Consider the following 12,353-nt stretch of genomic DNA (forward strand, 5'->3'; position numbering starts at 1 on the left):
ATTCATAGTTGCTTTGAGGCATCTTTTGGTGTAATGTTATTCATTATGATGTATTTATTAATAGGGAGCCAGTAAAGTGCTCAACTTGGAATCAGAGAAGAACATGGGATTTATAATCAGAACACCTCAGTTCCAGTTGCTGCTCTTTCCCCATTTGTGTGACCTTGGACAAATTTCTTAACCTCCTTGGGCCTGTTTCTTCATCTGTATCATGTAGGGTATTAGACTAGATTACCACTAAGATTCCTCCCAAATTTAAATCTTTAATCCTAAAACCTAGCCTCCAATTCCGTTGCTTACTAGCTATGTGGCTCAGTCACATTCCTAGGATGGTGTTTAAGACAAAGAAGTTGTGATGTGAATCAGTAGGAGTACCCACACAGGAACTACACAGGTCCTTCAAGTATTGGCGTAATTCATAAATGCTTTTAAAGTAATTAAAATTCTCTTTACTAAAGTTTTGGATTTTTAAGGGAAAAAAATTGCCTTAGGCTTGCTCTGTCAAGTGCAGTGTTTTCAGTTATGCTAAAGTTTTATGAGGCGTTAGGCCACCAGAAAATCACCTCAGTTTGAGCTTTTGCCTTTTATAGTTCCCCTGGGTTTCACCTGTAGCCTCAAGGATGGATCACATACAAAATCATTTGTCGTTTAAAACTCTTCATAAGTGGGCCCCTCCTTATCTTTCTTACACCCTCTGTGACCCATCTACAATGGCCTTCTTATTCTTCCTCACATAGGACACTTTCTCTCAGCTTTGGCACCTGTTCTCTCTCATTCCCAGAACCCTTTCCTTCTTCACCTTTGCTTTTTAGAATGCCAGTTCAAATGCCACCTTCTGCAGCAGTCCATCTACTCCCTATGTCTTTTGTGTCAGCCTATGGATTTACATATTGTCTCCCTCTTGAGAATGGAAGCTCCCACTGGGTAGGGTCCATGTTTCTACTTTTTTTGTATCTCCAGGGCTTAATACAGTGCCTAACACATAATAAGCACTTAAATCCTCATTGGCTGACTGAAAAGGGTACTTAGGTACTAGCTGCCTAAGCCTGAGGGTAAGTTACTCTGAGGACCTGAAGTAAATTGCAAGGCTTGATTCTAATTTTATACTTAAAATAGCTCTCCTTGTCCTTCATTTTAAGTTGTAGTTTCTTTTTTCCTAATCATATTTGGAAATAGACCTAGTAGTGGCATTGCTGGGTCAAAGGGTATAGGTATTCTGATAACTCTTCAGACAATTACATTAAGATCTTACTGATGCTCTTAAATTTAGAAAAAAAAAATACCAAGGAACTTCAAATGAGTTCAGTTTGTCTTTAAATTTGTAACTGCATTTAGGATTTGTACCTTTACTCCAAAATACCCTCAGAGGCTTGACAAGCCAAGTGGCATTTATGCCAGGCACTGGAGAGTCAGAAACAAAAAAAAGTCCCGGCCGTCAAGCAAATGCTGCTAATGGGTTTTTAAAAATTCATGACTTCCTTACTCCACCCAAACCTAACTGTGGGGTCCTGCTGTCTTTGAAATTTAAAAATTGTTTTACTAGCTCTTACCATGGTGGAGCAAAGTAGATCTCTGCTACAGTGTAGGATCATAGATTTTGGGAAATGGGAATCTAATCCTCCCATTTTACATGAGTCTAACTTTTGAAATCGTTTTCAAACACCCTTCATAGGTTATATATTCAGGTTGTCCAGAGGCAACATGGTATAATGTCAGTAACAACTAACATTTATATTCTCTAATAGGATTCCCACAACCACCCTGCGAAGTAAGTGGCATTACCCCCATTTTCGGATAAGAAACAGAGCTTAGAGAGGTTGGGGGAATGGACCCAGGGTCACACAGCAAGTAAGTCTCTTAAGCCAGAATTTAAACTCAGTTCTTCCTGACTTCAGGTCCAGCTGAGAGATAAAGTACTGGCCTTGAAGCCAGGAAGACTCAGGTTCGTCACTTCATCTCCCAGTGCAAGGCAACTTTCTTAAGACTGTAAACTGCAGAGAAAGTGTTGGTCTGAATTGATAGAGGGAGTTTTCTCATGGGAAGTTCTCTATACTAATTAAATCAGAAGCTCCTAACCCATCCTTGAATCATGAGTTACGCTACTTTGCCATCCTTCCTTTGAAAGTATCAGTCACCATAGCATTACTCAGTACTGTTTGTGTCTTTCTGTTCTGAGAGTTGACTCCTCGTGTGGCGTATAGTCAAGTGCTAACTAAATTGGTGTTGACCAAGTATAACGTGCAGTTTAAGCTTATCTAGTGCCACTTATGCAGAGCCTTTACATGCCCCTAGAATTGCTTAAAGTTCTCTCCTTGAAATTACAACCCCCGTGGACACTCCTTGTTGTCTTTGTAGCATAATGCTTATTCACAGTAGGTGCTTGATATGTATTTGTGGAATTAAAAGTTCTGTTTTGATCCATCAGTCCCCCTTGTGGATAATGTTTTTTGCAAATGGTTATCTGAGGCCAGAAGTATACTTGTAGTCTAGGGCTATGGAAAACAATACAACTACTTGGCTCATATAGGAGTTGAACATTTGGATTGGCCCAGCAAATTGTAGGTAGTTCAAAAGGATTTAACTGGTTTTACTTACACTGTAACCGAACACTAAGGCCAGCTATCCACAGTGGATAGAGTACTGGGCTTGGAATAAGGAAAACTCATCTTTCTGAGTTTACATGTGGCCTCAGACACTAGCTATGTGACCCTGAACAAGTCATCTCACCCCGTTTGCCTCAGTTTCCTCATCTGTAAAATGAGCTGGAGAAGGAAATGTCAAACCACTCCAGCATCTCTGCCAAGAAAACCCTGGACGGGGTCACAAAGAGTCAGAAGGAACTGGAAAATGACTGAACAATTGAAGTTACACAGTAAAAGTCGAACTCCTAAGTTTTAGAGGCCCTTAGCTTTTTTTCAAAAGATCTTACTGACAAGCTGTTGAGATGCTAAGTAGGGGAAAAATGTGTGTGTGTAGTACTGGCAACTGAAACCTTGTAATGAAATGGAATCTATACTACTTTGGGAATAATGTTGTGTAAAGAGACTCCTTTCTTTGTTGAAATTTACATAAATTTTTTTTATAACTTTTTAGCTCACTGAAAACTGAGGCCAACCTAGAAGTGTTAAAGTCAATACCTAGTGAAAAATTAATGATAGAGACTGGTAAGTTGGCATTTTGATTCTGACTTCTATTGCTCTCAGTAAAATTAAGATTTAAAGAAAAGGTAGTTAGGAAGAAAAAATATTTAATACCCCAGTAAGAAAAAATATTTAATACCCCAAGCTTACTGTTAAAATATAACTACAGAATAGCACCTGTCTTGAAGCAGCATGGCACAGTAGAGAGAGAGCTGGCCTCAAGCCAGGAAGACTAGGTACTAGATTCCACCTCTGGTACATAATGGTTCTATGTACGGGCCAGGTCACTTCACCTTTCAGTGTTCCAAGAAACATTGTTGCACAGCAAACAGTGATCTACAGTGGTAAGAGGAGTTACGTAGGGAACTCCCTATGCCAATGAAATCACAGACAAACCCCACCACTACCCCCTAAAAATATTGTCCATAGATATACTCAGTAAATACTCATTTCTTCTTAACCACATACCCATCTTGTAAAGCTAAATGCCTTTAGTCTGATGTCAATTTCATATTTTCAGCTGATTAAGGGTTTCATGCTTGCGCACTTTAAAAAAATAGATTACAAGAAGGAATGGTAAAAACATGTTTACGTTAGGCTTGCTGTTCAAGATATAAAATTTTTTTGTTTCATTAAAAACCAAAACTACAAGAATGAACATTTCTTTTCAAATTCATCTCAAGTACATTTTTCAGCAGTTCAAAAAACTCCAGTGAAAGTAGGAATATTCTCTGTCATGGAGCATTAGTTGTTTTAAAATATTTACTAAAAAACAGAAAGGTTAAAGTATCAAAGTGGTCCATCATAAGGCAGATAAGACCAAATAATTAGGGTTAGAATTAATCAGAAATCTTGTTAATAAATTCCTCAAACAAATGAGAATAGAAGCTAAACGTGACACACAAACCCCAGACACAAAGAGGATAACATAATGCCTGAGGGTTTTTTCTTTATTAAAAAACAAACCAAAAAAAAAAACCAAACTTCCTTTGCTCAGTTACTAAATGCTGCATTTCAAGGATATTTATACAATGTGCAAACTATTATGATTTATTTATTAAAAAGCTCTTTCAATAAAGCTCTATTATGATACTATGAATTCTCAAAGGCTAGACCAGTAAAGCACAAGCTCTAGCAGCACCTACACAAAAAAGTAGTTTAAAACTTGGTCGGTGCGTCTGGAAATCAGTCTAGCTGGGTTCCAAGGCTTATCACCAGGTTGAGCCATAAAATTGATAAAAATGATCTATGTAAAGTCATAGAGTGGTTAATACTTGCATTGGGTGGAGTACCTGTACCAAAATTACAGACCCTTCCAATATCTAAATAGTAAGCCCAGCAGACAAGGGACACGATGGACAGACACTGGACTTGGAGTCAGGAAGATCTCCTGTGTTCTAACATTACCTCCTCAGACACTAATGGGGGACCCCGGACAAATTTCTTAACTTCTTTCAGCCTGTTTCTTCTCTGTAAAATGAGGATAATAGCAGCATATATAAAAATATAATTCTAGCTCATAGAATTTTTGTGAGGATCAAATGAAATGGCATATACAGCTTTGCAAACCTCAAAGCACTGTAAAAATGCTCTCATTAATGATTATTGATAATAGCAAAGATGTAGATAAAAACTCCAATATCTCAAGGATCCTTAGAGCTTTTTGCTCATGGGCTTCTTAGTTCCTAATACAATCCAAGTTACACAATAAGATTTCTTATTAAACGTTCTATTGTTTTGGTAGTACCTTTTCCAAGCTTATTTTAGAAGTGATAATTTGAAAATGCTTGTTTTAAAAAGCAAGGTTACCTGGCACAGGTTGTAGAACAGTTAATGAAACAAAATTTAACATTTTTATCTCTTTTTGCACATTAGATGCTCCTTGGTGTGGAGTCAAAAATACTCATGCAGGAATAAAATATGTAAGAACTTTATTTCCCACAAAAAAGAAATGGGAAAGTGGGAGTTGTTTGAAGGACAGAAATGAACCTTGTAACATTATGTAAGTATGATCATCACTTGTATTGGATAAATAAGCCATTGGTGGGACAATATGTTGTACTTAATAATTTATCATTTTTAAGTGAAAACCAACGGGATAAAGTCCAGCATCTAAAACTCTGTTGTACAAAATGGTCAGGCCCAAATAGTAACATACTAGGAAAATTTGCATCTCATTGCATTCTTCCAAATAGAAGACCTTGAAGAGGAGCACACTAATAAATCATGGCATTCTGGCTAACATAATATAGAGGGAGAAGAAAAAATTACCTATAATAACTTCTAGCATTTTAAAGTTTACAAAATGTGCTTTATATACATTAGCCTACTTAAGCCCTACAACACAATGTGTGAAAATCAACTGTTGAGTTGTAATCATGTCACTTTTTAGTATGTGACTTTTTCCAGTGACCAATTGATATCTACTGCATGGTGCAGTGGTTTCCAACAGTTTTCATTCCATGAACTCCTTTCAGCAACCAAAAAATGATGTGAACCCCCAAGGTAATTTAATATACTATGTAATATTTTCTACAAATGTTTACTGCTTAGGGTGCCTTTAAAGAATTTTTAGTTGAAACTCTTGGACCATTGTCATGAATCCCCACCAAATGGCAACCAGTGATGAGGTGGAAAGGACACTGGGTGTGGAGTTAGAAGACCCAGGCTCCAGTGACACCACTGCCAACTTACTGATAATAAAGCCATAGGCGAGTCACATCATTTCTTTGGGCCTTAGTTTTTCCAGCTGTAGCATGAAGTTATTATACATCCCCTTAGTCCCTTCTAGGTCTTTATCTATGATCTCACCCACATACATGGTCATATTTTTTACTGTAAATGAAACCAGAAGACAGAAAGTTCAGTTCTATGAGATGATGCTGCATAGAGCCTTCTAAGAGAGAGGCAAGTGTTTCTTCATGGGCAACATACTTTTTGTGAGACATATTCATCTCAGCTGCCAGAACTCATACTCAGCATAAGTAAATGGACCATCACTGAGATAACTATTACTTATATACTAGTAACTTTTTCAGGAGTGAAAAAGAAAATTTTCAGAAGCTTCAAACTTAAGTACCATGTTTAAAAAGTTTCCACTGTCTTGAAATTTTAAGAAAAACATTTGATTTAGCATAACAAAATGCAGTTTTAAAGCCTCTTCTCAAATAAGGTGCACCCACACACATTAAAATTATACAAGAATTAACAGATTTTGCCAGAGATAAATAACCAAATACTATCAATCTGTAAGTAAATCAGTAGCAAGTGAGAGAAAAAACAAACAAACCTGGAAGATAATTCATTTGTTCCAGATGTTTAGCAGCATCATGACGGATATGCTGTGCAGAGTTCTGGTGGAAGAATTTCTCTATAAGGGGCAAGGCTCTTCATGTACTCCTGATGTCAATTATACTGAGCTCCAGAACATTACAGACTCTCCTTAATCAAATCAATCATCATTCCAAAAAGGTTGACCTAACTGCCCATACTGAATAAATGAAGTGGCTAAAAATTCATATTGTCCAGATTCTAACACACATCCCATTGGCCCATTAATTTAACAGATGGACAGTGGGCTGGACCCAGCATTGAAAAAGAGATCAGTCTGGATATCATTTGGGAAAAATGAGCAGCACTTGGAATAATTCCAAGTTGTTTACCTCTGCAAAAGCCCTTTTTGACATTTTCTCAGTTAAAAAAAAAAAAAAAGAATCCCTTTATTAAACCATTTCGGAAAAATCAAAACTGCTAGTAATCCAAAAACACATGATCAGTCAATTAACAAGCATTTAATTAAGCACCTACTATGTGCCAGGCACTTTGCTAAGTGCTAGGAATATAAAGGCAAAAGACAGTTCCTGCTCTCATGGAGCTCACAGTTTAAGGGCAGAGACAACATGTAAATAACTATACAAACAAGATATATACAGGGCAAACAGATCAACAACAGAGGAAAGACATTGGCATTGACAGAGACCCAGAAGGGCTTCTTGGAGAAGTTGAGATCTTAGCTGGGACTTGAAGCCAGGGAAGCAGATGAGGGAGAGAATTCCAGGCTTGGGGGCAGGCCACGTAAAATGCCTAGAGTCTGGAGATGGAGTGTTTGTGCAGGGAACGTGGGTGAGAGGACTGAGGTATGAAAAAAATTGGACACGTAGGAGGCCAGGTTGTAAAAGGTTATGACCACCAACACTTTCAAAATGTAATTCTGGAGATGATTAGGAGCAACTAGAGTTGGCCAAATAGGGGAGTGGCACGGTCAGACTTGCACTTTATTTAGATTAATCTGACAGCTGAGTGGAGGGTGGATTAGGAGACCTTTGAAGCCGAGAGATCAACCAGAAGGCTGTGGGTCATGGGGTGATGAAGGACCAGTGTCAGAGAAATGAAGGGGCCACATAAGAGAGATGTTATGAAGATTGACAGGACTTGGCAAAATAGATCAGATATGGTTGGTGAGAGTGAGGAGTTAAGGATGACACCTCGATTGTGAACCTGGGTGACTGGAAGGATGGTGGTACCCTCAGCAGTAATAGGGAAGCTCAAAAAGCAGGGAGAGAGGAGCCATTTTGGACATTCTGAGATGCCTACAGAACATCAAGTTTGAGATGTCTGACAGGTAGTCAGAGATAAAAGTATGGAGGTCAGGAGATTAGGCCTGGGTTAGTTCATGATGGGTGCTAAAATGGGTCTTCAGAGTATTACCAAAGTGACATTAACTATCAAAGTGGCATAAAAGACACCCTTTCAGAGGCAGCTAGGTGGCACAGTTAATAGAGTGCTGGGTCTGAGTCAGGAAGACAAGCCCTAGACTCTTACTAGCTGTGTGATCCTGGGAAATCACTCAACCACTGCCTGCTTCGGTTTCCTCGACTGCAAAACGGGGCTAATAATAGAACCTTCCTCCCAGGGTGGTGGTGAGGATCAAACGAAATAATCAGTACCTGGCACGTAGTAAATGCTATAGAAGTATTAACTGTTACAATTATTATTCCCTCCCCATCTTCCTTTTAGTTACATGTCTGGGAAAAAAAGGAGTTGGACCAGAATAAGGAATGCAGAACAGGTGTATTGCCTGAGTAGTATATATGTAGTGTTACCCCACCAAACACTTAAGAACATAAGGGAATGAACAGAAAAATCATTGAATGTTTAAAAGTAAAAGGGATATTAGAGATCATCAGAGTCAATCCCCTCACTTCAAAGGGGAGGAAACTGAGGCCCAAAAAGAAATGCTGCCTCTGTCAGAATGTGGAGTGGAACCCAGGACTTCTAGACTCTGTATCTGCCGCTCTCAGATAAAAATTACAGAATGAGAAAGGGGAGGGAGTTGTTCTCTACACAAACCTGTAAAAAGCATGGATCCCCATAATTGAGACTAAAAAAGCTTTATCATACTTAAAAGAGTTTATACCATTTTAAATGGACAAATCTTCCAATTTCATGAATTTGTACAATTTTGGAATGCAGCAAACCAATTTTGCTTTCATTTCATTTAACTTGGCATAACTAGTATATACATAACACAATGAGTTTTTCCCCCCAAGTTCTATTTGTTTTATATTGTAACAACAATCACAAAACTTTAACTAGGAAACCATTATACTATAGTTTATACCAGTGACAAAAATAGAATAAATGCTGGGGCAATTCACACCTCAAATGTAATAAGAGTCTTATATCAATCAGCAAGCATTTGTTCAGGTTAAGTGCTGGGATACAAAGACAAAATGAGAAACAATCCCCCACCCCCACCCTGCTTCGAGTTTACATTCTCTTCAGGTTCCCAAGCTATTCAGAATATAGTTTTGTGGGAGAATCTGACTTGCACTATCAAGACTGAAGATGAATGAGCTTATATGACAGTTTTTAAAAAGTTATACATACATGGACTCCTCAAATGTTTAACCATGTAAAACCCAATTCAAAGTTTATCATCATAGTTGTAAGGGATTGATATTTATGGAAATGTCACCTCTTCAGCATAGCTTATGAAAAACAATAGCCTTAACTCAGTGGTTCTCCAGGTTCAGCGACCAAGACCCTTCCCAGGAGAGGGTCTGTGAGGTCAAAACTATTTTCATTTACCAAGTTGTTTTTATTTCTAATACAGTAAATATTGATATAGCCCATATAAACAAAACATCTTTTGGGAGAGCCATAATAATAAAGGGGTTCTGGGACCAGAACATTTGAAAACCACTGGATGTGGGTTTTTTAAAAAAATTTATAAAAGGGGCTTTCCTTTCAGATTTAGGGCATGGGCTTCAGGTACAGTGTAGGAGCAGCTACTTGCCCCTATCTGGTTATTTCATCATGGAGACTGAGCCCTGAGTCTCATCCTTAGGGAAGAGGAACTTAATTAACCCTGGAGTTATCCTGGGAAGTTGACATAGCTCATCATTAAAAACTTTGGAAGCCCTACCATAAATCAAGCAGTAAAACTAGGTGCTCCATCTGCCATTTTAGTTGTGGTTCTTTCTAGTTACTATGGCAATTTAACTACATCATTTTGGTATCGGAATTAGAATTATTTATATCCTCTATCATTTAAAGCTGTCTTGAGTCAAATTTCATTGGATTTCATTGTGGCATAGGAGTATCCTTATGTAAAGACCAAATCTGATAGGGAGATTCGGGCCAAAAGGATGGGGCGTGGTAACACCAGTGGATTTGTCTCTAATAGAATGGCACAAGGCTTTGTAACTCACCATATTCTGTTCAACATTTTAGAGGCTTAGCTAGCATGTTTTTTGTTTGGGAGTACATAACATGAAGGTAAGAGAGATAGTTAATAAATACACTGAGTGGCAAATAAGGATCCCAAAAGATAGCTATGAATGATTGGTCAGATGTAGTAAGATGAAATCTGATAGGGATAGATGTAAAAGACTAACTTTGCAGCTAAATAATCAACTGTAGAAGTATAGAATGCAAAAAGATTTCAGTGAAAACAAATTTAAAAAGCTAACACCCTAATAATGATCTTTGGCTGTGTTTTTAAAAAAAGCATCCAAGAGTAAGAGGTTGTAATTCTGTTGTATTCTGCCCTGGTTCAACACATAAGGGGTATTAAGTTCATTTCTGGGTGCTGTATTTTAGGAAGAACATTAATAAACCAACGTGCAGAGGTTGACCAAGATGATAGAACTTGAAATGTCACTGGGGGATGAATTGAGGGAACCAGAAATATTTAGACTCAAAAAAAATATTTGAAAGGTAGAACAAAGTTTAGAATTGTTTGCTTGCCCACCAAGAATAACAGAAGCTGAATGATTTGTCAGATGTCAGAGGGAAACTGCTCTACCATGAATTAGACTGACTGATCTGAGGCCCTATCACAAGATCATAGAATCTAAAACTGTGAGACCCCATGACAGATCAGGAAATGGACACTCAAGGCCATGTGGGTTCTGAGTTGGAGAGCCATGATCCAAAACCCTGTCCTCCCAACTCCAGGCAAGGGCTTTCTCACATGACAGGATGGTTCTATTTCATTCCCCTACGAACTACGAAAACAATTTGTACCACTCGTTAGACACATGCTGACTTCAATTGATTTTGTGTGTATAGACATATGTAGGTTAGACACACACACAAGTGTCTATATAGTAATCTGTCTCTATATCTATAGTTATATCCAATTGTTTTAATACTCCCCTGCAAACACACACACACACCAATCTTACTAAACTATAAACCCCTTAAAGAGAAACACTGGGCCATACATCTTTCAATACCTCCTCCCTGCATATCTCCCCTTCCCAAGACTCATCAATTTAGGGGACAAAAAATTTAAGAGACATTAGAAATCATCCTAGAAATGCCTTTTTCATGGGCAAGCAAACTTAAGTCCAGTGAGTTTAAGGGACTCAGCCAAGGGTGACTGTGATGAGCCCTTAAAGAAAGTACTTACAAACCTGCAAACTGTGCCACCAGCAGTAATTATCTACCTAGAGTTTCATTGCAAAGAAAATACTTTCAAATATCATAGAACCAAAATATTTGTTAATAAGCAAACACGAAGGGAGCTGAAATGTATGTAGAAGGTCCAATTTAAAATGTAAGAAATACTTTCAGCACATCAGTTTAATCAGTTGTTCAAGACCCAGCCTGTGCATGTTTAGTACTGACAACTCATAGGTTTTTGTGCCATTCTTAAAAGACAAACAATAATCTTAATCCTCTTCTCATAAACCCTTGGTGAAAAGTTGCCCATTAGGATGACCAAGAATTAAGGGAACTTAGATTTTATTCTTTACGTTGAAAAATAATCCAACCAGTTCTAAGAACGATTGTACCTGTAATTTTACCTGGAAAAATGACAAGGCTGGCTGCTGCTTCTGCTGGTGCGAACTAGAGGAGAGTTAATAAATCTCCCTCTGGAAGTGTGGGAAAACAAGAACACAGCCCTAAATACCACTTCCTTAATTGCTTCAGATGATCACAGGTTCTCTATAGCTCTTCCTAAATTTTGCAGGAATAGTTTTGGTTTTTGTTTTGTAAATAAGGCAATCACTCGTTTGGCAAGGGAAGGATACCTTTTATAAGTTTCACTTCTTGAACTTATCCTTAGTTCTTTTTATTCACTGGGCTGGTTCCAGGTTGATAAAGGAAGGTGGATTATATGTTTTTCTTGGGGGCCCAATGTTCAATTCACATTATTCAGAAGATAGTCTTTTGTACCTCATTAACTGCTCCTATCCCACAGTTTTTAAAGTATATCAGTCTTATATTTGAGATTGTATTAAACTACTAAGAGTGGAATTTAGTTCTGAATAGTATACTTCACGAATACCACTAAAAGTACAAATACGAAGGTCAATTTTGAAATCAAACCAGAAATGTTAACTAGTTGATAAGATTCTTTTGTGTTAAACAGAGACAAATAAAATGGCTTTCTCTCTATATACAATCATTAGTGTACTCAATAATTTTTTAACTTAATATTTTAAATTCAATTCTTTACTAATCTACTGGGGTGGGGGGGTTTGTATGTTTTCTAGTCAGATTCTGGAGATAATAGCAGCAGTAAGAGACGATGATCCACTTGAATTGGCCAATACACTGTATAACAACACCATTAAAGTCTTCTTTAAAGACATGTAAAGCAGCCATTTGTCATGTGTTTCATTGTGTATGTAAAACTGCATGGTAAAACTTAGTAAACCTTCAATAAAAGTATGAAACTTATCTAAAGAGGTATGTCTG

At 37.7% G+C, this 12,353-nt stretch overlaps 1 protein-coding gene across 1 annotated transcript; it reads left to right on the forward strand.

The window, feature by feature from the left end:
• Positions 1–3,093: 3,093 nt before the first annotated feature.
• TATDN1 (TatD DNase domain containing 1) lies at positions 3,094–12,341 on the forward strand (the record flags this gene model as incomplete). Its single annotated transcript, XM_036742176.1, is given in 3 exon segments — positions 3,094–3,164; positions 5,016–5,142; positions 12,149–12,341. Coding segments are annotated over 3 exon segments (301 nt in total), but the record flags the coding sequence as incomplete, so codon positions are not given.
• Positions 12,342–12,353: the final 12 nt, after the last annotated feature.

The sequence above is a fragment of the Trichosurus vulpecula genome, chromosome 1, assembly GCF_011100635.1.
Source record: "Trichosurus vulpecula isolate mTriVul1 chromosome 1, mTriVul1.pri, whole genome shotgun sequence".
Lineage (NCBI taxonomy): Eukaryota > Metazoa > Chordata > Mammalia > Diprotodontia > Phalangeridae > Trichosurus > Trichosurus vulpecula.